Source organism: Tamandua tetradactyla, chromosome 6 (assembly GCF_023851605.1).
Source record: "Tamandua tetradactyla isolate mTamTet1 chromosome 6, mTamTet1.pri, whole genome shotgun sequence".
NCBI classification, from domain to species: domain Eukaryota; kingdom Metazoa; phylum Chordata; class Mammalia; order Pilosa; family Myrmecophagidae; genus Tamandua; species Tamandua tetradactyla.
The window spans coordinates 29,682,249-29,708,602 of record NC_135332.1 but is presented as its reverse complement, the minus strand read 5'-3'; the positions used below and the strand labels follow the sequence as shown (position 1 = coordinate 29,708,602).

Below are 26,354 nucleotides of genomic sequence, written 5' to 3'. Positions count from 1 at the left end.
GGACTCTAAGGCCAGTACATTCCCTGTGAGCTGTGTGGTCCTGGACAGGGTGTGGGCTTGTTCTTCGTCTTAAATTTGATTACCTTGAAGATTCTTTTGAGTTTTCATAGCCCTCGTTCTGTCCGGAGGCTCTGCCTTATCGATAGCTTGCTTATGGGAATGTTCCCTGTTCTGATATGAGACCCTGCTTATTTTGTTGCCTGTATTAGCACAGAGAATCTAGAAGTGTGAGTGGAAAGGGGTGACCACCGCAGTGCATCTGTGTGTGTGTGTTTAATAGGACTTTCCTGTGTTTAATGGTTACCTGATTGGTAAGAGTAAGGTCTCTGGATGCTGTAGAAATACCACATTTTAAGGGCACTGAAGTGATGGACCCAAGGTAGCATCTTGTGCTCATCTCCTGGGCCTCAGAAGTGGCAGGAGCCTCGGTTTCTGGAGCCCTGCAAAGCATGTGGTGAGCCTGATCTTGGCATCTACAGGACAGGATGCATCATCTCTCCTTCCACAGCCCTTAATGAAGTGTGCAGCTCTTGTCCTCATTAGGTCTCAGCATTGTCAATAAAAGAGTCAATAAACTCGGTTGATGGGGTTGGGACTGAGAGGCTGAGATGCAGCGGCTGCACATCCACAGGGCAGACGTCAGCTCCGCTGCGTGTCATGACCCAGCATCCAGGGATCAATAACCAGCTCAGAATAAAGCCTGAGAGTCTGCCCTCCACAGTCTCCTCTTCAGATCCATTTTACCCAGGGCAGAAGAGTGCCAGCCGGCTCCTGCTTTGCTTGCAGTTGTTCTTATACTATGCCATTCTGGGTGCCAGATGCTTTTGTTTCTTCCTGATTGATCCCTCTGGATGCCCCACGGATGCATATTTAGTGAGTGCCCACCTGGCATGAGAATATGCAGCCGGCATTCTCCAGCAGCTTAGAGAGCAGCATAGACTGTGTTTTCTCTGTCTTCTGTCTGCTGACAGTGTGAGGCCCTTGTTGACAAGGCGGTATATTGTCTGCATGTCCTGCTGCCGGACTTCATTCCTGGCTGCTCTGCATCTCTTTAGATATCCTTATCTTATCTAATTACAAGGAATTTTAGATTAATTTCATGGCCTTTGCTCTAAAGGACCTCTTATCAGTGAGGGTCTTGTATTTTAACCTTGCCATTCTTTTGTTGTTTGCTTTTAAGGGGCAGGCAGCTAGGAAGGGTCTGGTAAGAACGTGCTGGAATTGGGGCTAAAGCAAGGGAAAAAAGAACGAGGCAGACAGACCTGGGATTTGTGTATTCTGCTCCATCCTCCTGCCAGTATGCAGAGACAGCTGGCTGCTTACTTCCATGACAGCCACATGGTACCCAGCCACACAGAACAGGACCTGGACAGGGACGCGTCTGCTGCCAACCTCTCCAGATCCCTTTGATATTTCTGACAAAGCAGTAAAGGACTCTTGACTATCACGTTTTGCCTTGCTTCCCCTTACCTCCTCTAAGACTCTTCGGTGTGGTTTCCATGGCTACTCCAAATCAGATCTGGCTTCCTGCAAAATTGGATTTCAAAGAAGGACAAGGCTTCAAAGGAATTTGTCCATTTAACAGAATGTCATTAGGAATGAGGCTGACCGCTGAACCAGGTTCTCAGATGATTAAGGAGGGGCTGCGCTCATGTGCGGAGGCAGGTTTCTGTCTGCAATGAGGAACCTTGATGCAACATGACAATACCGTATTGGAATCTGCCAGTCACCCACCACACATTACCCAACCTGCACCTCCCTCCACCTCCATCTCCTAAAACCCAGAAATTCCTGCGGGGAAGAATGGATGTAAAATACCTATGTTGCAAATTCTGCTGTTTCACTTGCTTTAGTAAGCTATGACAGGCAGTGAGTGAAACCTGTGAGGATGTACAATTACCTGGGTGTATTGCTCCTTACCAAATAACTTATCAGCTTGTAGCCTATATTAGCACATGACACAATATCCTTGCAGAATGGGGTTTGTCAAAGTTTCTTCCATCCCTGAGAGGGAAACAAGGCAAAGTGCTGGGCTTACATATGGGAGGAACTTTGTTTCCCTTGCTGTTTTTTTTTTAGAAATAAACTTTATAATTTAGAACAGTTGTAGATTTGCAAAAAAAATTATGACAACAATACAGAGCTCTCATTACCTTTCTTTGCCTAAGTACTAAAAAAGTAACTACAATTTTATGGAAGGAGCAGCGGGGCAGCTGAAACTGCCTCAGGAGGTACCTGGTACTGCTCAGAAGCCTGGAGAATGCCAGTCTGTCCATTGCTACACTTTTCTGCGGCAGGAAGGAGCCAGCTTCTGCTCCCAACCTCTCCGTTGTGGTAGCAGTGCAGGCCTATAATCCTGAAACCAAGGTACTCTTTCTCTTCAAATCTCAGGAGGCAGACAGTAAAGATGGCTCAACCCCACTGCACACTTTAAAAGACTAAGCCCCCAACCTTAAGGCTGTATCTCAGCCAGGGGAAAGTAGGCTAGCGGGGCCTGCACTGCTACCATGTGTCCTTAAGGATGGTTTCTCCTTGTTGTTTCCTTCAACACCTCCCTGAGTCAGTCTTTATTCCCCCTGAGGCTATTGTAAAACCACTTCATCCCTCTTCCTGTTGTCCTTTCTCTTACTGTCCCCCATCCTTCCCACACACTGTGTGGGTCGAGTCTGAGAATAGAAACCCCATTTAACAAAGAAGGAAAACCACAGAGGTGCAGAGATGTATGTGAGGTCACATGCTACACAAGGGTTCTATTTAGGTCTCTCCGCAGCTCAAAAATTGTCAATGGCTCCCCAGTGCCCATTCAATTGAGTCCAAAATCCCGATTCTGATATTCAAGGTCCTTCACAATAGAGCTTCAAATTATCTTAACAACCCTAGTTTCCCAACACTAGCTACTAGCTGCTGCCTGAAAGGAAGGCTTTCTCATCTTCGTTTTTTCTGGCCCTTCCACCTGGACAGCCCTCCTGACCCTTCAAAATTCCGTATGTTGTTCAGAGCCCACCTCAAATGTCACATGTACCTGCATTTTCTCCTTTTCTTACATCTGTCTTCTTTTATCTCCCATGGCACCTTGCATCTTTCTCAAGGTGCTTGGCCTACTGTACTTTTTTTTTTTTTTAAAGTAAACTCTTTGTTTTCAGATAATTGTAGATTCACATACAGTTTTAAGAAATAATGCACAGCGAGGAAGACCCTGTGCTCCTTCACCTGGTTTCCCCCAGTAGTAACATCTTTCAATACCACGGTGTGATATCGCAACCAGGATATTGATGCCTATTGTACTTTGAGAGAACACTGTTCTCTGTAATCTTGTCACTCTCCTCCCCGTATTAGATCTTGGAGGAGAAGGGCCCTCTACCCTTCTCCCTCAGCTTCCCCCAGGCCACCCCTTCCATTCCCTGCATCTTTCAGCCTTAAGGAGGAAGGGACACTCGGATGACTCCCTGTTCCGCTCCAACTTCTATTCTCCCAAATGCTGGTGGCTTTGTAGTATTTATTGGGATTTAAGGTCATTTTCCTTAAGCATGGGAGCTTTGCCTGAGAGAGGGAAAGTTTTGTCCTAGTTTCCCGGGCATGGACGTTGTGGACGGGATCGGGGGTTGAACGGTGCTACGCTTGACTCGGACTAAACTCTCCTTCAGATTCTTCCTCCTCCTCACCCTATTTTGGGCCCCACGGTTGCTTTTAATCCTCTCACCTTGAGACCAACCGTCCGGTGCTTAGGATGGAGAGTCTCAGAGACAGGGTTCCTTTGACCAAAGCCTTTGTTTCGGCGGGGGCCTGGAGCGGTCACCCTTTGGCTTTGCCTGGCGCGGGGCTCCCAGCTCTGCCCACCGCCCCATTTCCCTCCACCTGCGGGCCTCAGGGCACCGCCCACCGCCCCATTTCCCTCCACCTGCGGGCCTCAGGGCACCGCCCACCCCCGGGCTGCGCCCGCGGCTCCCCAGGCTCCGCCCCGGGCCGGCGCCCCGCCCTGCGGCTGGGCGAGCGGAGGCAGCCGCCGAGCGGCGGCGCCAGGGGTGCAGGTGCTGCCCCGCGCTCCCCCCGCCGCCCGCCCGCGCCTCAGCGCACGGCCTTCGCGCGCCCGCTCCCGCCTCACCCTCGGGCCTCCTTACCGCCCCCGCGCAATGCAGGCCGCCGCCACCCTCCCCGAGGACATCCGTTGGCTCCTGGAAGGTAACGCCCTGGCTCAGCCCCGGCCTCTCCCTCGACCCCCCGCGAAGCCCACAGGCGCTGACCTGAAGGGAGGAGAGGAGGCATCGGGGCTTCCAAGGCCACGCTCTCTGGGCCGCGCCATCACTCACCTCTTTCTAGAACATTCAAGGCTTTTAGAGTTCTCAACTCCCCAGGACCGGGCTCTCATCCTCTCACCTCAGAGTCTCTCTCTCTCTGGTTCTCTCTAGTCTCACTCTCTCTCACACACACGCACCACTGAACCTCCCAGGATTCAGGCCAGATTCTTAGTCCCCCATGCCACCTTGCCTCGTCTTCCACTTGTCTCTTCTCCCTCAAGTCTCCGCCCTGCACCTGTAGGCTTTCGCCCCCCTCACCCTTCCTCCCAGTACTTCTTCACCTCTCCCAGAGGACCCTCATCTTCTTGGTTAGAGGCCCCGAGCCTCCCCAGAGGGACTGTGAGGAGTTTATGGGGATCCTCTGCTGGCCAAGGCTTCGTGGTTAGTGCGAGGTTTGGGCAGCGCTGAAACCACAGGCTCCATCTCCAGCCTGCAGCCCTCTAAGGGTCTCATTATCAAACCAGGGCCAACTAATATTCCCTATTCACTATTGCATTTCTTCCTTTTCTAGTGTCCAACCATCATTTAAAAATTAAGGCCATGCTAACACTCAGCACATACTTCTTTCCAGCACCCAGAAGAGACTCTTCGCTGTATACAATATGGTATCTCAGTTGACACTTTTCATGGTGAAAGTAATTTTTACTTGCTTTCCTGTAATTGACCTTCTAGGAAGAACAGAGGCCTGGAATCTGCCCTTGCATAGGAATCCCAGGAGGAAACTATTCAAAATTAAGCCTTTTGGCATCTAAGAGACATATTTGACACATATTTAACAGATGGCCTGCTTTGGGAGGTCATACTTTTGGCAAGCAGCTATTTTTCAGTTTCCCTCAATTTAATTGGTTTTATATCTCCATTACCTTGTTATCTTGGTATAAATGCCTCCTAATCAAATATTTGGCAAGTCTGGATTTGTAGCACTCTTTCCATCCTGTATTGCTTCTATGTAAAAACTGTCAACTAGGGTCTTTTTTGTGGGTGTGTGTGGAAATTTTGGATTTCCAAAATCCATTTTAATTATGATTTGAATGAATCTAAACTTTAGGAGTAGAAAACTAGTTGCAGGGTAAAAGAAGTGTCAGTCCAGCCTTTTCCCTCTTGCTGTTGGGTTGCCTGTTGGCTCAATATTAGACTGTAACATGAGGCTCTAAGTGTCTTTTGGTTTTCAGGAGAGAAGAAACTGTGGTAAAAAAGTTTAATTCTGTCTTTGCATTTAAAGATATAACGTGATTCTTTCTATTGGCATCTTGCATTTGAGAGGAAACCTGTTTTACAAGCTTGTTAAGCTATACTTCATTTTTGTGTGTATACTTGGTAGAAAGTTTCTTTTTATTTCAGAGCCTTGCAATGAAATTCACTCTTTTAACATTTTTGCTGTGTAGTCCTTTATTGTTCAAAACTGACACTTTGGTAAACAACTCATTCCTACACCTGCCACCTTCCTTTAACTTGGATTATTTTCTTGTTAGCTGACTTTTTAATTGAAGTCTTCAGATCTCCTTCTAAAGTAGAACCTTTGTTTGCTGACAAGTAGAGCAGGGTATGAATGGAGATTAATTGCATGTCACATACTTCTATATCAAACTTGCTGCATCTTAACAATCTCGGTTGGTGCGCAGGTCTTTGGAATTTATGAGGAGTCTGAGGTTAAATTTTAAGGAGCTTAATTGGTTAATGTATTTTTTTTTAAGTTTGCAATTAAGAGCCTGAATCTGAAGTAGAGAAAAAAATGTAAAGTGGGATTCAATCAGTAATTCTATTTCAGTGTTTGAAGAATATGCTTTTGAAAGGCTCGTGTAAAAATAGCAATTTATTGGTTATAGGTTTTATTTTTATGGAACACAATCTCTGGTTTCTGTCAGCAGAATAATTCACTGTATTATGAATAATTTGTGGATACTAGAAACTCAAAATGGCTATCAGTTTATTGCCTGTTGCTGTTTACTGTCTCTCCCTCCCTTTTTAAGGTTAACTGTTGACAATTAGAAAATATGTAGGTCCTGATCTCTAGTCACTCAGTTGGAGGGAGTAACAGGATGTAAGAGCTGCAATTTTAGAGCTGCCGCATGGCCTTGGGGGGTGGAGTTTCCATGATGACTTACTACTTTCACAAACCAAGGCATAAGTGTTAGCACACTGATTTAATGCTGACCATCAAAGCCATAACACAGGCATTTATTTATTTATAACTACATGGGCATAAATGACAGGAGCATGCTTTTCACATAACATGTGCTTTTAAAAATAAAATATGCAAAACATTGTGAAAGGTTAATGCTGAAATTTTGCATAATAAAGAAGAGAAAACAAATTCTGAAGGTTTAAAACTAATTTAGCTTAAGGATAAAATGTTAAACAATTAAAAATGCTTCATTTGACTCAGAAATTCCACTTCTAGGAAACTGCATTACTGAAATTAAAGTACATGAAGTATGTGCACAAGGATCTCTCTTGAATATCCTTGAGTTGGGAAAGGATGAGGCGATGGTTGAATAAATCATGGAACATCCAGAATATGGAAAACTTTGCAGCCATGAAGAATGTGTGATGTATCTCTATATATTAACTTGGGAAATGGCCAGGGCATGTTTCTTTTTTCTTTTCATGGCATGTTAAGACTAAAAAGCATGGTGCATAATAGTACGTTTAATATCCTATTTTTGTTTGAAACAAAACAAAACTAAAACTCCTATATATTATATGTTTCTGTAAGTCTCAGAAGAAGTAGGAACAATATACTCCAAAATGTTAATTTTAGCTTCGTTGGGAGGTAAGTGAAAGGGTGGATAAGGCAGAGATTATTAATTTTTATTTCATATATCTTCACATTGTTTGAATTGTGACAATAATTATGATTTTTTGTAACCAGCCAAAAACAACTAGTAAGGTTATTATTATTATTATTTTTAAAGCAAACCAACAAAAAGGCAGATAGAAGCTAAGAGTGTACAGAATGCTAAAGGCCCTCTGACCATACTTGGGATTACGTTTTTCTCTTGTTAACCCTGGAGATGGGTAGACGGTAGGGAATTAAAAAACAAGAAAAAATACTTCATTGGAATTTTGGCAAATACAAAAGCCGGAGAGGCTTCTAGAACAGCTCAGGAAACAGCTTCCTCAGATAGACTCTGTCATTCTCTCATATAGAAATAGTAACTAGCTCCATATCAGCAAATAAGTACCTTATAGATAAGTAAATTGAAGCAGCCTTTTCCTAATTGAAAGAGAAGGAAGTATTCAGGTCTTTGCCAAGTAAGTGTTCTCCTTCAGATGTAGAAGTTATCTTTTTGTTTTTTTGTTTTGTGATAATTGGGCTGAAAACAAAAGCGTGAAGTGCTGCCAGTTTGCATCATCTTTGTTCCTCAGATAGAAATATAATCAGTTTCTTCCTTGTCTTTTTAGCCTCATTTTTTGAAGTCAGAAACAGAAGAGGCAAATAATGAAGGAGGTGGAATAAACTTTTTCCCGGGTCACAGTTTTTCCAGTGTGATGGAATGGGGCTGGTTGACTTTACCCCATTAGCTAATAGACTTCAACCACCTACGTGGTAACTAAATCCTCTTGGGATATGGATTTAAGCCAAAATAGCATCTATAACCTGGCTGCATTTAGTAGTAGTCACTGAGTTAATGCTGATTCTGATATGCCTGTGGTTACTTATTTTTAAACTTCTATGGAAAGAAGCAACCATGAATCATTTCCTTCCAGTTGTTATCCAGATTTGTATTGGTTGATGCAGCCAACCATGAAATCCTTTTCAATATAGTAAAGCAACAACTATATGGAATTTGTAGGCCTGAGTTTCTCTGGTTGGTTGAGGATTTTCTCTTCAAGCACTCTGACTTTTAAATTTAAACATTTGTGATCTCTTTTTTCTCTGAAATGCATCAAGAACTTTCATAACTTCAGTGGACCAGTCTGTATTCAAATGGACCTCCTTTCAATGTATTTTTTTTAAAAACTCAGAGTTGCTTTTATCATGTTCTATGGAGATATATTGAATTGTTTAGGGATGTTTTTGTCATAATTTCCCGTGGACTGCTTTTTGAGTTTTTTTTTTTGTTTTAACTTTTTAATTTTTAAGTTTATCATTTTTCCTGCTGTTTGGCTGAAACCTATCACTCTGCACTGCTGTCAGTGTGTCTACATCCCTAATGTCACTGGACATCAGAAAGCAAGCTTGTTGGAATTAAGATCAGCATGAAAGAAGAGTATGAAATACTTTCTTAATAAACAGAGTACCCAGGCTTGGTGCATGGGTTTTGTGATATGTATTTTGCCTGCTCAGAGTTTATTTTGCTTTATTTCTTAAACCGGGTTGGCTCTCACATAGATTAGGTTATTGGTCATTTGAATTCTGAAAGGTGAGCCAGGACCAAATTATAATTTTTTATAATTATAAAAGCAATAATGCTCAATGTAGAAAGTTTAGAAAACAATAATATACAATCACCCATTGTCAACTACTGTTAAATGCCTTGTCTTTCTTTCACTCTTTATTATATGTACATACTTTAAAAGTTGGGACATATTGTGCATAATAATTTTGTATATTGATTTTCCACTTAATATTTTCTACCTGCTGTTGTCTCTGGAGCATTTTCTTAGAAATTAATTTTTTTCTTTGAATGATTTAAAAGTTAGACATCCTGTTTTTATTCCACTGGTGGTTTACCTCTTAGGATTTCCGAAGTATTGAACCATTTTCCTCTGGTTAGCAACATTAAGAATGAAATGGTACAGGACTTAGAAACAGTGTAAGATAATGGGTAATTGGAGCTGAAGGGATACAGGCTGTGCAACAGGACTAGATACAAAAACTCAAAAATGGACAGCACGATAATACCTAATTGTAAAGTAATCATGTTAAAACACTGAATGAAGCTGCATCTGAGCTATAGGTTTTTTTTTTTTTTTTTACTATTATTATTACTTTTATTTTTTTCTCTATATTAACATTCTATATCTTTTTCTGTTGTGTTGCTAGTTCTTCTAAACCGATGCAAATGTACTAAGAAACAATGATCATGCATCTATGTGATGATGTTAAGAATTACTGATTGCATATGTAGAATGGTATGATTTCTAAATGTTGGGTTAATTTCTTTTTTTCCGTTAATTAATTAAAAAAAAAAGAATGAAATGGTGCTTTTTGGCTCCTTCCTCCAGTGTATAATGTGAAACTGTTGATATAATTTGAGATATTTGGATCCAGAGAGTCACTTATGTTTTTAGTCTGTGTATTAGATTTTAAGAATGATTTTTGATTTTATTATATTTTTAAACCATAGCAATACTAATATTTTTTTCTGTTTAATCTGCTCATCGCTTACTTTTTTCTGACCATGGCTTTTTCATTCTTATAAATAATATCTCTTAGATATCTAGGCTGCGCTGTTCAATTCACTACCCATCAGCTACTTGTGGCTTCTTAAATTAATGATAAATAAATTTGAAAATTTATAGAGTTTATATGAAGAATAAAGGAATGAATATTTGAAAAGAACTTAGAACAATATTTGGCATGAATCAAACACCTTATGTATTTTTGGCAAATACAATTAAAAATGATTTAAAAAAAATTTTGAGATAGTCCTATTGGCCTCTGTTTCTTAACTGTTCTCCATAGGAAAACTCTCTGCCATGGCCTTTTTCATATTAGTGGTCTATCCTTGTTTCTCGAAATTAGTTGAGGCTTGTAGGGGGTTCTTTCAGAGTCTCTTCCATTTTCTTCCTTTCTCAGATCAGAGTCCAGTGATCATTTCCAAGAGAAACTGTATGGTGGATGGAGGGAGGAAGTTACCTTTACTGCTTTTTTCATCACATAGCCTGTAGTTCTTTGAATTTTCTATACTTTTGTAGATTCTTCCAACATATAATTTTTATAATCTGATGTTTCAGTTGAAATTTTGTTTTGTAACAAAGGGATTCTCTGGAGAGTCAGGTTACTTGAAACTTTTCCAAGTCTGTTTGGGTATGACTGAGCATGTTTCAGGAAAGTATGTGTTCTTACCTTGTTATGGAGTGCTTTTGTGTATGTAGGTGTGAAAAAAAAAGTATTTTTATGTTATTCTTAATCAAAAGAAAACTGGAGATTTACTCTCTCCCTTCTCCCATTTTGTTTGCTAAAATGAAAAGAAAAGTATAAAAATATTTGAGCTCCATTGTGGGTATAAACTAGATGACAGGAGGGTTTCCCACACCTCTTGAACTTTAAGATCTATTCCTTGTGGAAGTCCACAGTGGTCCTCAAGATCCAGCTACTTCTCAAGGAGTGTACATTCTCAAGGTCACCTTTCCTTCCAGGATTCCCTGCTTCTACATATGCTCCTTGTCCTTGGTTATGTAGGCTTAGACCAGTGGTTCTCAACGAGGGTGATTTTGTGCCCCAGGGGACTTTTGGCACTGTCTGGAGATTTTTTTGGTTGTTACAACTGGATGGAGGCCAGGAATGCTGGTCATTGATGCACAGGACAGCCCCACCACAACAAAGGATTATTCAGCCCAAAATGTCAATAGTGCTGAGGTTGAGGAACCCTGGTCTAGACCTACCATCTTCATTAGCTTCCACCAAACTCTAGCCACATGAAGTCCTTGTGAATGTAGAAGATGGGAGATTCAGGGGGTGCAGGGAGAGGAGGAGGAGTTTGCATTGTAGTAATGTACACAATTTCAATACGAGTGTTAGGCATCTCTGTTCCTAAAATGCCTCTCTGCTACCCTAGTCATCAACAAGTGCCCTTTGGCCCTTCATTTGATGAAGTTCTTAGCCACATGCCTTTCCATTGCACTCTTTCTCTTCTTTGGAGCAAAACAAAAAAATTGTTTTTCTCTTTGCTACCTGAAAAAGGCAGTTTAACTATCTGTTTAGTTCAGTTCCCACTAACACTCACACACAGCCAATTATTTTGCCAAACAACTCAGTTTTCTCTGTTATACAAATTGTAGTGCCAGCAATTAATAACATTTTCACCTCATTACATAAGTATAGGACTTAGATAATTTAAAAATCATTTTAAATATAGAAGAAATAAGGAGGCAAGTTTCAAGTTTTACTGTTTTCTGAGCATCTTAACATATTGACATAATTATCATAATCTAATTTTTTCACATGATATAAGCCGTTACAACCTACAAATCGTATAATTTCTGCTACATTTATTCATATTTATTTCCCCTGTGTTTCCAAGTCCATTGCTTGCTTTTCCAGTTTGTCAGTGCTGCATTATAGATTAGGTGATTATAACAGATGGCTTTTCAGGTTTGGAGTCTGAGTTCCACTGTTTAATTTTACTACCTGGCTTTTACATGGAGGATAGGACAGACCTGGGCTCAGGAACAATGTAGTCTTAGATCCAGAAGCAAATTTTCCTGGAGAATGTTGGCTTTGAAAAAAATGATTTATTAATTACTTAAATTCTCATCTAGGGTCAATTCCTAACACTGCTGACATCCTAATGTTAGAAAGTATGGAGGGATGAAGTTTTTATTCACATACTAGGAGTCTACCTAAAATATATCCACAGACACAAATTTATACTGTTCTAGTTTGCTAGCTGCTGGAATGCAATATGCAGGAAACAGAATGGCTTTTAAAAAGGGGAATTTAATAAGTTGCTAGTTTACAGTTCTAAGGCCAAGAAAATGTCCCAGTTAAAGCAAGTCTATAGAAATGTCCAATCAGAGGCATCCAGGGAAAGATACCTTGGTTCAAGAAGGCCGATGAAGTTCAAAGAGTCTCTCTCTCAAGTGAGAAGGCATGGTTTCTCTCTCAGCTGGAAGGGTACACGGCGAGGATGGTCTCATCTGCTAGCTTCCTCTCCTGGCTTCCTGTTTCACGAAGCTCCCCAGGAGGTCTTTTCCTTCTTCATCTCCAAAGCGCTGGCTAGTGGACTCTCTGCCTTGTTGCAGCACTGTCTGCTCTCTCTGAATCTCCTTCATTCTCCAAAATGTTTCCTCTTTTATAGGACTCCAGAAACTTATCAAGACCCACCCAAAAGGGTGGAGACATGTCATCACCTAATTCAGCTTAACAACCACTCTTGATTAAATCACATCTCCAGGGAGATGATCTGATTATAGCATCAAACATACAGTATTGAATAGGGGTTATTCTGCCTTTACGAAATGGAATTTTGATTAAAACATGGCTTTTCTAGGGTCCATACATCCTTTCAAATTAGCACATTTCACCCTCTGGACCCTACAAAGACATGTTTTCCCCATATTCAAAATATATTAATTTTATAACAATATCAGAAATCCTTAAACCATTTCAGTAGCAATATAAATGAAATACAAAGGTAGAAACAGTACAAACTGCTATCAAAGTTAGTTACAGGCATGGTCTGTTCTAAGGAAAGGTTCTCCTCTGGCTCTGGACCTATAAAAACTCAAACCAAGTTATTTGCTACCAATATACAAAGGAGGAACATTCATAGGATACATATGCACATTTCCAGAGGGAGGAAAGACCGCAGGAGTCACGGGACCCATATAGTTTCGAAAACCTGCAGGGCAAAGTCCATTAGATTTCAAAGTCTGAGAATCATTTATCTTCGGGGCTTCTGAAAGTGGCAGTCCCACCCTTTCCAACGGCCTACTGCAGAGGCCTGCCTCTCTCTGAATGCAACCTTGGGGGACATTGGGGAGACCACCTATTTCTTGGCTCCACCCTCTCCAAGTAGTGGGGCCACACCCGGGCTCTCTGCCATCTCTGGGGTACATGCTCTACCCCTCTGTGTGGTGGCAGCCAGGCTCTCCCCAAGGAATGTGCTTCACTCTCTCCAAGACCTGAGGTGACATGACTCTTCCATTGCAACGAGGTGGAAGGACCATCCTCTGCCTTTGCGGCAAACTCACCCTCTCCATGGGCTTGTCTGGGTCCCCTCTCTTGACCCAAGGCTTCTTGACTTCAGATCTCAGCCTGCATGGTTTTGCCTCTGAAGTTATTTTTCCTCCAATGTGTCCCTTCTCTGAACCCCCCAGTCCAAACTGGCAGTGGCTCTGTTTATACAGGTCCCACAGCACTCTTGTTGGCTTTCTATGCAGTAGCCTTGGATTGTGCCCATCAGATATAAGGAGTTTCCACAAATCCTTCCTGGATAATTCCATGTCCAATTCTGGCTTTCTCTGAAATGGCCGACTGGTTCCACATCTGGCCAAATCCTCACATGGAGTACTATTTTCTGGGTTCTCCCTTCCTGGAAGCCCAGAATTTTCCAGGTCATCAATTTCTGGTTTCTTTGTACCTAAGAGTTCAGTTTTCAGCTTCTCTCTCTCCTGTCACATTTCACTATAAGCTGTGGGGAGAAACCAGGCTGCACTTTCCATACTTAATTTGGAGATCTCTTCTGCTAAATATCCAAGTTCATGGCTTTTAAAATCTGCCTTCCAGCCAAAGCCACTAATCAATTTTGCCAGATTATCTGCTATTTTAAAACAAGGATCACTTTTCTTCCAGTCTGCAATAGCACATTCCTCATGTCTAGAGCCTGATCAGAAGTATCTTTAGAGTCAATGTTTCTAGCAACAGTCTCTTCAAAGCATTCTAGACCTTCTTTATCAGGCTTCTCACAACTCTTCCAGGAACTTCCCCTTATCCATTTAAAAAGCTGTTCCAATACGTTTGGTATTTGCAAACCACCGCAGCAGCACCCCACTCCTGGTACCAAAATCTGTTCTAATTTGCTAGCTTCTGGAATGCAATATACCAGAAATGGCATGGCTTTTAAAAAGGGGAATTTAATAAGTTGCTAGTTTACAGTTCTAAGGCCAAGAAAATGCCCCAGTTAAAGCAAGTCTATAGAAATGTCCAATCAGAGGCATCCAGGGAAAGATACCTTGGTTCAAGAAGGCCGATGAAGTTCAAAGAGTCTCTCTCTCAAGTGAGAAGGCATGGTTTCTCTCTCAGCTGGAAGGGTACACGGCGAGCATGGTGTCATCTGCTAGCTTCCTCTCCTGGCTTCCTGTTTCACGAAGCTCCCCAGGAGGTCTTTTCCTTCTTCATCTCCAAAGCGCTGGCTAGTGGACTCTCTGCCTTGTTGCAGCACTGTCTGCTCTCTCTGAATCTCCTTCATTCTCCAAAATGTTTCCTCTTTTATAGGACTCCAGAAACTTATCAAGACCCACCCAAAAGGGTGGAGACATGTCATCACCTAATTCAGCTTAACAACCATTCTTGATTAAATCACATCTCCAGGGAGATGATCTGATTACAGTTTCAAACATACAGTATTGAATAGGGATTATTATGAAATGGGATTTTTTATTAAAACATGGCTTTTCTAGAATCCATACATCCTTTCAAACCAGCACACTTATTAAACCAATATTGTAGTTTTTAGAATTAAGGCACTATATATTATAAATCAATAATGAGAAGTATGCTGGGGAACTTAGATCTATGGAAAATAGTTCTTAAGTGCATTATAATAAACCTCCTTAAAATCACTCTCCCTTGAAAATAATTTTTCCTTTTGTTTGTCATGGTCTACCATACCATCATCTCAGATTTTTCCTTCCAGTTGCTCCAGAATGTAGGAGGCTAGAAGGAATAAATATTTTTTTATCGGCACAATTGACTTTTCCCCCCTTTTTTGTGAAAAATAACATATATACCCAAAAGCAATACTTTTTCAAAGTACAGCACAAAAATTAGTTGTAGAACAGATTTCAGAGTTTGATATGGGTTACAATTCCACAATTTTAGTTTTTTACCCCTAGCAGCTCTAAGATACTGGAGACTAAAAGAAACATCAGTTTAATGATTCAGCAATCATATTTGTATGGTAAATCCTACCTTCTCTGTAAAACTCCACCATCACTTCTGATCTTTCTATCCCACTCTTCAGGGGTATTTGGGCTATGGCCTTTTCTAAGTTTTTCATGTTGGAAGGAGCTGTCAATAATATGGGGTAGCTGATGGAACTAGCTGATGTTCTGGAGAGGCTGATCTCTCTAGGTTTCAGGACTTATCTGGTCCTGGGACCCATCTGGAAGTTGTAGGTTTCTGGAAATTTACCCTAGTGCATGGAACCTTGGTAGAATCTTATATATTGCCCTAGGTGTTCTTTAGGATTGGCTGGAATGGTTTTGGTTGAGGTTTGACAAGGTATGATAGGTAGCAATGTCTAACTGAAGCTTGAGTAAGACTAAGAGATCTCCAGAGTAGCCTCTGGTATAGAGAGTTCTATTTGAACTCTCTCAGCCACTGATACTTGATTAATTACTCTTCTTTTCCCCCTTTTCATCCAAATGGAATTGTTGATCCCACAGTGCCAGGGCTGGATTCATCCCTGGGAGTCATCTGTCCTCAACACAGTGTTTAAAGACTCATCCAAACTGTTGTGCCTTTTGGTAGTTTATCCTTTTTGCTAAGTAGTATTCCATTGTGTGAATATTCCACAGATTGTTTTTCCATTCTCCTGTTGATGAATATTGGGTTGTTTTCAGTTTGGGGCTATTGTGAATACAGCTTTTATGAGCATTATTGTATAACTTGTTTTATAAATATAAGTATTCATTTCTCTGGGATACATATCCAGGAGTGATATTTATCTGGATCATAGAGTAGATGAATGTTGAACTTTATTAGAAAGTCCAAAAAATTGATGAAAGTGATTGTACCCATTTTACATGCCTACCAGTAGTGTATGAGAGTTCTAGTTGCTCCATATCGACACTTGTATTGCAATCTTTTCAGTTTTAGACATTCTGGTGTACGTTATGGCCCATGTATTTTTTTTAATTGCAAAAACAATAAATATGTTTTCATTGTAGAATACTTGCACAGCATAGAAGTATATAGAACAGTTGATTTTTAAACTTAGTGTAGAGTCTTTTCCAAATGAGTACATATAGATGTGTGTGTGTGTGTGTGTGTGTGTGTGTGTGTGTAACTGCTGAATAATATTTCACAACTTATTTAACTTTCTTCTATTGATGAATGTTTAGGTTGTTTCCAAATTTTTGATATTGCCATGATGCTGTGGTGAACATTCTTGTATATTCATTGTATTATGCACATATACAAATATTTCTGTAGGCTGGATTTCTATAGCCTCTCAAATTAAGATCATGGTAGTGTTAATCCTGGGTTTCTAATTTGGCCTCTAGTTAAAACTTAAAGTACAATATATTTTGGTTCCTGGTTTTTGTTTTCTCTGTGCTGTGGGTAGACAGGTTTTTTCTTTTTCTTTTCCCTTACAGGAAGTAGAAGGAGAATTAAAAATATAAATACTACACATTTCTTGGGTCATGGAGCAGAAACAATCAGCAGGTTGAAGCAAACCATAACTACAGTATGCTGACAATTTTTCTATTGTGTATTGCCAATCTACTGCAAGCCAAAACAAAGCTGGCGGGTATGAGTTTAGTCTTGTCAACAGGTTTTACCTCTGAATAAGAGGCAAAAATAAAAAATAGAAAAAATCAAGTATTACAATTAACTGCAAGATAAAAAATTCAATGTAAGTTTAAAACAAGTTCCAAACAAACTGGAAGTCATTTGTTGTACTCTGGGACTTTTATTTAATTGGTGTGAAAATAGATCATAAAAAGAGACATGGAAACCTGGTTTTCATAAACACTTCCATTAATGGTATAGGAAAATGAAACACTAAATTTTTAGAGGTTTTATTTGGTGAAATATTTGAGCGATAGCAGAAATCCTGATGATCTGATCTCTTCATTGTAATCATGACAGAGAATCAAGAATTATTATTTTTGTCTCTACCAGAAGATGTCATGAGATTTTATAGAAGTTGGATAACCAACCAGGCTATTTCTTCTGTAAAATAGTAATATGTAACTTAAAGGGATAGTTGTGACATGTAATTAAATGTTTTGAGTACCTAGATACCCTAGAATGAAATGTGGTTTTCTGTTATTTCCAAGGTGGAGATTGTTTTGATTTCAAAATGCTAGGTATGATAAAGTGGGTGGGTACAGTCCATTATCAGAAAGGATGTCTTACTCTTAGTACTTCACTCAGAAGTTCTGGGGATGATGCAAAGGATCTTTACTCCCCAACTCCAAAACCAGTCCAACAGAGAGTGCCTGGGATAGGCCCCTGGGATGGGCCTTGGGGTTCCCTCCTCTTCTGCTCTCCTTTCCTCTTCTCCCCCACAATCCCAAGGCACCTTTTCTACCCCTCTCCCTATCTACAGGTCCCTTCTTTATCCCGGAGGGATGGTGTTGGTCTTCAAACCCTATATCCTTTAGAATGTTCAGAATGAGCATCTAGAAGACAGATAAAACATTTTCTCCTTAGGTAAAAAAAAAAAAAGTCTGGGTGTCATTGTTAATTTAAATGAAGATAAGGTTGGAATAGCATTCTGCTCCTAGAATTTATTTATTTATTATCAATTAATAGGTTGTTTTCCAAGATTCACTTAAGCATTTTCTTATGGAAACAAAGTTTTCAGGGGAAGAAGAACCATGTTTAATAGGTAGACTACTTCCCAGGCCAACCTATTAAAAAACTGTGTACATTTGTACCTGGAAGAGAGCATTTTATGTGGAAAATGTTGTGACTTGGAACTCCAGAAGTCTGTTCCCTGTTGAAGCCTGGGCATCTCCCCATTTGTTTGCTTCCTCCTTGTTAGTCTGTGGGAGCACCCTCATTATTGCCCTGTCCTCCAGCTCCCAGTTTGTGGTGGTGATACTGGTGACTGTGGAAATACTCTTATGGGCTAAACTGGGCAGGGGGTGAGGAGCTGGGTGGGACCCAGGTTGGGGTTCTGAGAGGGGAAGATCGTTCAGTATAAGAGCAGGAATGGGGCCTTGCATGGGGGGGGGGGTGAGAACCAGAGGAGGGGTGCAGAAGGAAAGTACAAGAGAATTTCTTCTCCTTCCCCCCCTCACCTCTGGCTCCTTCCTCCTGTTGAGACTGTGGCTACAAAAAGGCTTGGAAGCGCTATGGTAAGAGGAGGAAGCCTAGGGGATGGGTGAGGATTAATGATGGAAGTCAGCAGAAGGCTGCTGAAGTAAAATGATAATAAAATCAACAGTGACAGAATGGACCAGGACTGCCCACTCATACTTGAAAAGAGTATTTGCAAGTATTTGAGGACTTCTTTTTACCAAAGTGAGAACCTGGAATACTTCCCAGCATTAAACTTCATAGAATTAATTTAATGGGTCATTTTAAGCTTGTGCCAAACCTTTTGTATAGACAGAAATCTTCAGAAATATTTTCCTGGGTATAATGCCAGTATAGGTAGAAATTCATGCCATTCTTTTCAGAAATGTGGGTTCTGCTCTAGTAGTTCAAAGCTTTTTGCAGATTATCCTCACTAGGAATACTTTAATGGTTTATTGGCTTATGGAATTGTTTCCAGAAATATTTGGCCATTCATCCTGCCTCCAAATAAAAGGTTGATGGATGCAAACTTTAGAGTCTTAGAAACACCAACAAAAGTCATTTGCAGCTGTTAGGGAACATTGACTTAAATATCTTTTTTTTCTTTCAGTGTATTAGGAGAATTGTTTAGAAAACAGAAGAAGGCAACTTTTGTCTTTCAGTATTGAAAAATGTGGACCATCAGATATTCATTTTTCTCTAAATAAACAAAAGAATAACCTTGTAAATAGACAAGGCCAGAGAATTTGGGGGAATGTCAGAAACTTTCTTGGATACTTCCTGCCAAGTCAGAATCTTTTTGGCCTGCCCTGGCCATACAGCAGTTTTCCCCAGAAGTGTGATGATTATAACACGTCCCCCATGATGCATATGCCCTCCGTTTCGTTTTCCTTCTGTCTTCTTTTCCTAGTCTGACTTGCTGTAATAGATATTGTCCTGGTTTGAAAGGAAGTATGCCCCCTAGAAAAGCCATGTTTTAATCAAAATCCCATTTCATAAAGGTAGAATAATCCCTATTCAATACTGTTTGTTTGAAACTGTAATCAGATCATCTCCCTGGATGATGTGATTTAGTCAAGAGTAGTTGTTAAACTGGATTAGGTGATGACATGTCTCCACCCATTTGGGTGCATCTTGATTGGTTTATTGGAGTCCTATAAAGAGGAAATGTTTTGGAGAATGCAGGAGATTCAGAGAGAGCAAAGAATGCTGCAGCACCAGGAAGCAGAGAGTCCACCAGCCAGGGACCTTTGGAGATGAAGAAGGAAAACCCCTCCCGGGGAGCTTCATGAAACTGGAAGCCAGGAGAGGAAGCTAGCAGATGACGCTGTACTCGCCATGTGCCCTTCCAGCCAAGACAGAAGTCCTGACTGTGTTCACCATGTGCCTTCTCACTTGAGAGAGAAACCCTGAACTTCATCGGCCTTCTTGAACCAAGGTATCTTTCCTTGGATGCCTCTGATTGGACATTTCTACAGACTTGTTTTAATTGGGACATTTTCTCAGCCTTAGAACTGTAAACTAGCAATTTATTAAATTTCCTTTTTTAAAAGCCATTCTGTTTCTGGTATATTGCATTCTGGCAGCTAGCAAACTAGAACAGATATCTATAAAATGCCTGGAAGGTGAGAGAATTTTTATTTCAGGGCAGTTGTGAATTGTAATAGGAAGATGCATCTTTCCCAGAGCTATTATCTTTTAAAAGTGGAATTTTAAATCATGATATACTACTTTTAGTACAAAACGCTATATATTGGTACAAGTCTGTCTTCTAGTTTAATCTGTCACCACCTCCCTCTTACTCTCTACCCTTGTGGTCTCCCCTCCCTATTGAAATTATTTTGGTCTCTCCAACTGAGATGCCATCTGTAACCCAGGACCTTTGTACATTGGTTCCCTGTGCCTGGGCCATTTTCTCCCTCAGCTCACCAACTCCCCTTTCCCTTAACAACACACGCACTTGGCCTACTAATCTGGGGGCTTCATTTGGAAAGTCAATTCTTTGGGAGGCCTCCCCTGACCTACTTTCTGCTCTCGATTAGGTGCCTCTACCATAGGCCTATTTACTAACCACTTCTCTTATTACAGTTTATATCATGATTTATTCTAATTGTGAATTTAAGTCTGTATTCTTTGCCAGACTCTAAACTCTGAGGAAAGGGATTGGGTCTGTCTTGTTCACTTTTTTCAGAACTTAGTATGTATTAAGTACTCAATATTTATTTTAGTATAAAATGCATTTAGAAAAAAGAGCCATTGTTTATGGTATAGTTTAAATTGCCAGGGCTACTGTAAGAAAGCACCACTGACTAGTTGGTTTAAATAACTGAAGTTTATTTTATCAGGACCTGGAGGTTAGATGGTTGAAACCTGGGTGTCGGTAGTACCATGCTTCCTTTTCAAGGGGAGAATCCACCTTTTGATGGTACCCCCCTGGCTTCTAGTGATTGGGTGGCAATCCATGTTACTTTGTTTGTGGAGGTGTGACTCTCTGCCTTCATCACATGACCATCTCTTTGTTTCTGTCTCTCTGTTTTCAAATTTCCTTTTCTTATAAAGACACCAATCATATTGGATTAGTGCTCACCCTAATCCAGTTTGGCCTCAACTTAACTGAAAAACATTGTCAAAGATGCTATTTACAAATAAGTTCACATTCACAGGACTGGGAGTGTTTTAGTTTAAGGCTGCTGGAATGTAATATACCAGAAATGAAACAACTTTTAAAAAGGGAATTTATTAGATTGCAAGTTTACAGTTCTAAGGCTGTAGAAATGTCCAAACTAAGGCATCTGGATAAAGATACCTTAACTTCAAAGAAAGGGCCAATGAAGTTTGGGGTTTCTCTTTCAGCTTGGAAGTCACATGGCAATGTCTGCTGGCTTTCTCTTCTCATTTCATAAGGCTGCCCCCCGGGGCATTTTCCTTCTGCATCTACAAAAATCTCTGGCTGTGTGGGCTCTGTTAGCTCTAAAGCTTTTTTCCAAAATGCTTCCCTCTTAAAGGGCTCCAGTAAGCAACCCCACCTTGAATGGGTGGGGACACATCTCCATAGAAACCATCTAATCAAAAGTTACCACCCACAATTGGGTGGGTCACATCTGTGTGGAAATAATAAAAAAGAAACACCCAGCAATACTGAATGAGGATTAAAGAGCATGGCTTTTCTGGAGTACATGACAGCTTCAAACCAGCACTCGGGGTTAAGACTTGAACACGTCTTTTTGGAGGATGCAATTCAGTCCCATAAAAGTATGTTCCCAATTTTGTCTTTTCTCTTTGTTTTTAGGACATTTATACCATATGGGCTCTCTCACTCACTAGTTGAAGGTAACTGTGTGTAAACCCTATGCATCAGGTATTGTAATAGTGAGTGCTGTCATATCAGATGTGCACCAGCGATGTTCTTACAGTGCATAGTGCTTTACACCCCAGGTGTTGATGTTGCAGGGAGCTCTAGGCATCCTGATGTGATGTGATGTAGTGTTTAAAAGAGACTTTGTTTTAAAAAGTTTTATCTCTTAAATTAGAAAACCCACCCACGAAGCAGGTGAGCTCGGTTCAGTAAGGGAGGTGATAATTTAGGGACCTAAAGTTTTAAAACCTCTTCTCTGTTTACTGGTGGGTAGTGTGCTTCTAAGCAGTTTTGCTCAGGCACCCTCAGATCATAATTGCCATAGCACTATCAGCTTCTGAGTTGCATATTATGTAATTTTGGTCTTTGTGTATGACCCTAGATATATAATCCCCCACCTAGCCCTTGTTTTTTCTTCTTTATGTTTTCTTTGTTATAAGCTTATTTATTTGGTAGATTTTTTGGTGTATTTTTAGAAAATTTTTTTAAAAACCTGATGAGACAGATGCAAAAGGTTCTTCTTGTGTCATTTTATTCCCTTGAGTAGATAACACTTGTAGGTGAAGTAACACATACGTAACATGAGAAAAAGTACTTTGAAAGATAGCCTGTCAAAAAACTAATTTGAAGGGAAACTTAAAAAATACAGTCATAAAAATAACAATATCTTAGTGACATCATTGGGAGATAATCATATGCTAAGACCCTTTAGACAGTTTTGTATAATATGTAATTACATAGGCTATTCTACTTATTAGGTCTAGTAAGGAGAGTAGATGTTCAAAATAATTTATATTTTATCATATATAGGAATAAGGCATATACTTTAAACCTTCCCTCCCCTCATAAGGATCTTCATTATGCTCTACTTTATCTTTGTCTTGCTGGCCTCCTTTCTTGTACAACTATCTGAAAAGCAGTTTAATCCAGTACCACTGAGTGAGATGAAGATGGGGAACAAAAATTAAAGTTTATCTATCAAAATTCAGAGAAATATTATTGTTTGAACCCGGCACAGCCCCAAGACCAAAGAACACACTAGGCAGAGTTACCCTTGAGCTTTAATTAGGAACTCACTACAGGAAAAGATTCTTCCATTAGAATCAGCACTCCTGCAAATGGAAGTCACTGCTCTCCATTGATCAGAGGGGGAGACAGGGTTTTATAAGGAGTACAAATAAAGGAGGCACAGAGCTCAGAGAAATCATGCACATGTTGCTAACAAAGTTAACTAATTTCTTAGGTGTGGTAGTTAGATTCAGTTGTCAACTTGGCCAGGTGAAGGCACCTAGTTCTGTTGCTGTGGACATGAGTCAATGGTACATGAACCTCATCTGTTGCTGATTATATCTGCAGTCGGCTAGAAGGCGTGCTTGCTGCAGTGAATGACATTTTACTTAATTGGCTGGTGCTTAAATGATAGAGTGCAAGTAGCACAGCCCAAGCAGCTCAGTATACCTCATCTCAGCACTCGCAGCTCAGCCCAGGCCTTTGGAGATGCAGAAAGAAGTCACCCCGGGGAAAGTTGTTGGAACCCAGGGGCCTGGAGAGAAGGCCAGCAGAGATTACTCTGAGCCTTCTTGTGTAAGAAAGAACCTCAGGTAAAAGTTAGCTGCCTTTCCTCTGAAAACCTAATGAAATAAATCCCTTTTATTAAAAGCCAATGTCTCTGGTGTGTTACATTCCAGCAGCTAGCAAACCAGAACATTAGGTAACAGTAACATTTCAAGGTTTCCTGAAACATACAGGGTATAGATTCAACACTGATACATTATATAGGGAAAACAGGGAGTTTCAGAAATTTATTTAAGTGGCTTGACCATTCTTTTTTTTTTTTTCATTAATTAAAAAAAATTAACTAACACAACATTTAGAAATCATTCCATTCTACATATGCAATCAGTAATTCTTAATATCATCACATAGGTGTATGGTCATCATTTCTTAGTACATATGCATTGATTTAGAGAAAGAAATAGCAAGACAACAGAAAAAGAAATAAAATGATAATATAGAGAGAAAATAAAAATAAAAATAAAAAGTACAAAAATATATAAAAAAAAAAACACTATAGCTCAGATGCAGCTTCATTCAGTGTTTTAACATAATTACATTACAATTAGGTAGTATTATGCTGACCATTTTTTTTTTTTTTTTTAGAAATCATACCATTCTACATATGCAATCAGTAATTCTTAACATCATCACATAGATGCATGATCATCGTTTCTTAGTACATTTGCATCGGTTTAGAAGAACTAGCAACACAACAGAAAAAGATATAGAATGTTAATATAGAGAAAAAAACTAAAAGTAATAATAGTAAGAACAAAACAAAACAAAACAAAAACCTATAGCTCGGATGCAGCTTCATTCAGTGTTTTAACATGATTACTTTACAATTAGGTATTATTGTGCTGTCCATTTTTGAGTTTTTGTATCTAGTCCTATTGCACAGTCTGTATCCCATCAGCTCCAATTACCCATTATCTTACCCTGTTTCTAACTCCTGCTGAACTCTGTTACCAATGACATATTCCAAGTTTATTCTCGAGTGTCGATTCACATCATTGGGACCATACAGTATTTGTCTTTTAGTTTTTGGCTAGACTCACTCAGCATAATGTTCTCTAGGTCCATCCATGTTATTACATGCTTCATAAGTTTATCCTGCCTTAAAGCTGCATAATATTCCATCGTATGTATATACCACAGTTTGTTTAGCCACTCGTCTGTTGATGGACATTTTGGCTGTTTCCATCTCTTTGCAATTGTAAATAATGCTGCTATAAACATTGGTGTGCAAATGTCTGTTTGAGTTTTTGCCCTTAATTCCTTTGAGTAGATTCCCAGCAATGGTATTGCTGGGTCGTATGGCAATTCTATATTCAGCTTTTTGAGGAACCGCCAAACTGCCTTCCACAGTGGTTGCACCATTTGACATTCCCACCAACAGTGGATAAGTGTGCCTCTTTCACCGCATCCTCTCCAGCACTTGTCATTTTCTGTTTTGTTGATAATGGCCATTCTGGTGGGTGTGAGATGATATCTCATTGTGGTTTTGATTTGCATTTCTCTAATGGCCAGGGACATTGAGCATCTCTTCATGTGCCTTTTGGCCATTTGTATTTCCTCTTCTGATAGGGGTCTGTTCAAGTCTTTTTCCCATTTTGTAATTGGGTTGGCTGTCTTTTTGTTGTTGCTGAGTTGAACAATCTCTTTATAAATTCTGGATACTAGACCTTTGTCTGATATGTCATTTCCAAATATTGGCTCCCATTGTGTAGGCTGTCTTTCTACTTTCTTGATGAAGTTCTTTGATGCACAAAATGTTTAATTTTGAGGAGTTCCCATTTATTTATTTCTTTCTTCAGTGCTCTTGCTTTAGGCGTAAGGTCCATAAAACCGCCTCCAATTGTAAGTTTCATTAGATATCTCCCAACATTTTCCTCTAACTGTTTTATGGTCTTAGACCTAATGTTTAGATCTTTGATCCATTTTGAGTTAACTTTTGTATAGGGTGTGAGATATGGGTCTTCTTTCATTCTTTTGCATATGGATATCCAGTTCTCTAGGCACCATTTATTGAAGAGACTGTTCTGTTCCAGGTGAGTTGGCTTGACTGCCTTATCAAAGATCAAATGTCCATAGATGAGAGGGTCTATATCTGAGCACTCTATTCGATTCCATTGGTCGATATATCTATCTTTATGCCAATACCATGCTGTTTTGACCACTGTGGCTTCATAATATGCCTTAAAGTCAGGCAGTGCAAGACCTCCAGCTTCGTTTTTTTTTCCTCAAGATGTTTTTAGCAATTCGGGGCACCCTGCCCTTCCAGATAAATTTGCTTATTGGTTTTTCTATTTCTGAAAAATAAGTTGTTGGGATTTTGATTGGTATTGCATTGAATCTGTAAATCAATTTAGGTAGGATTGACATCTTAACTATATTTAGTCTTCCAATCCATGAACACGGTATGCCCTTCCATCTATTTAGATCTTCTGTGATTTCTTTTAGCAGTTTTTTGTAGTTTTCTTTATATAGGTTTTTTGTCTCTTTAGTTAAATTTATTCCTAGGTATTTTATTCTTTTAGTTGCAATTGTAAATGGGATTCGTTTCTTGATTTCCCCCTCCGCTTGTTCATTGCTAGTGTATAGAAATGCTACAGATTTTTGAATGTTGATCTTGTAACCTGCTACTTTGCTGTACTCATTTATTAGCTCTAGTAGTTTTGTTGTGGATTTTTCCGGGTTTTCGACGTATAGTATCATATTGTCTGCAAACAGAGATAGTTTTACTTCTTCCTTTCCAATTTTGATGCCTTGTATTTCTTTTTCTTGTCTAATTGCTCTGGCTAGAACCTCCAACACAATGTTGAATAATAGTGGTGATAGTGGACATCCTTGTCCTGTTCCTGATCTTAGCGGGAAAGTTTTCAATTTTTCCCCATTGAGGATGATATTAGCTGTGGGTTTTTCATATATTCCCTCTATCATTTTAAGGAAGTTCCCTTGTATTCCTATCCTTTGAAGTGTTTTCAACAGGCAAGGATGTTGAATCTTGTCAAATTCCTTCTCTGCATCAATTGAGATGATCATGTGATTTTTCTGCTTTGATTTATTGATATGGTGTATTACATTAATTGATTTTCTTATGTTGAACCATCCTTGCATATCTGGGATGAATCCTACTTGGTCATGATGAATAATTCTTTTAATGTGTTGTTGGATACGATTTGCTAGAATTTTATTGAGGATTTTTGCATCTATATTCATTAGAGAGATCGGCCTGTAGTTTTCTTTTCTTGTAATATCTTTGCCTGGTTTTGGTATG

The 26,354-nt window shown here is 39.9% G+C and overlaps 1 protein-coding gene across 1 annotated transcript in view; it reads left to right on the top strand.

Annotated features, from left to right (window-relative positions):
• The first annotated feature begins 4,049 nt into the window (after positions 1-4,049).
• Positions 4,050-26,354, top strand: part of SKAP1 (src kinase associated phosphoprotein 1) — a 312,290-nt gene continuing 289,985 nt past the window's right edge. Inside the window, exon 1 of the mRNA XM_077164647.1 lies at positions 4,050-4,179. Within this exon, the coding sequence (XP_077020762.1) occupies positions 4,131-4,179 (49 nt within the window). The 5' untranslated portion in view covers positions 4,050-4,130. The remainder of the gene's footprint in view (positions 4,180-26,354) is intronic.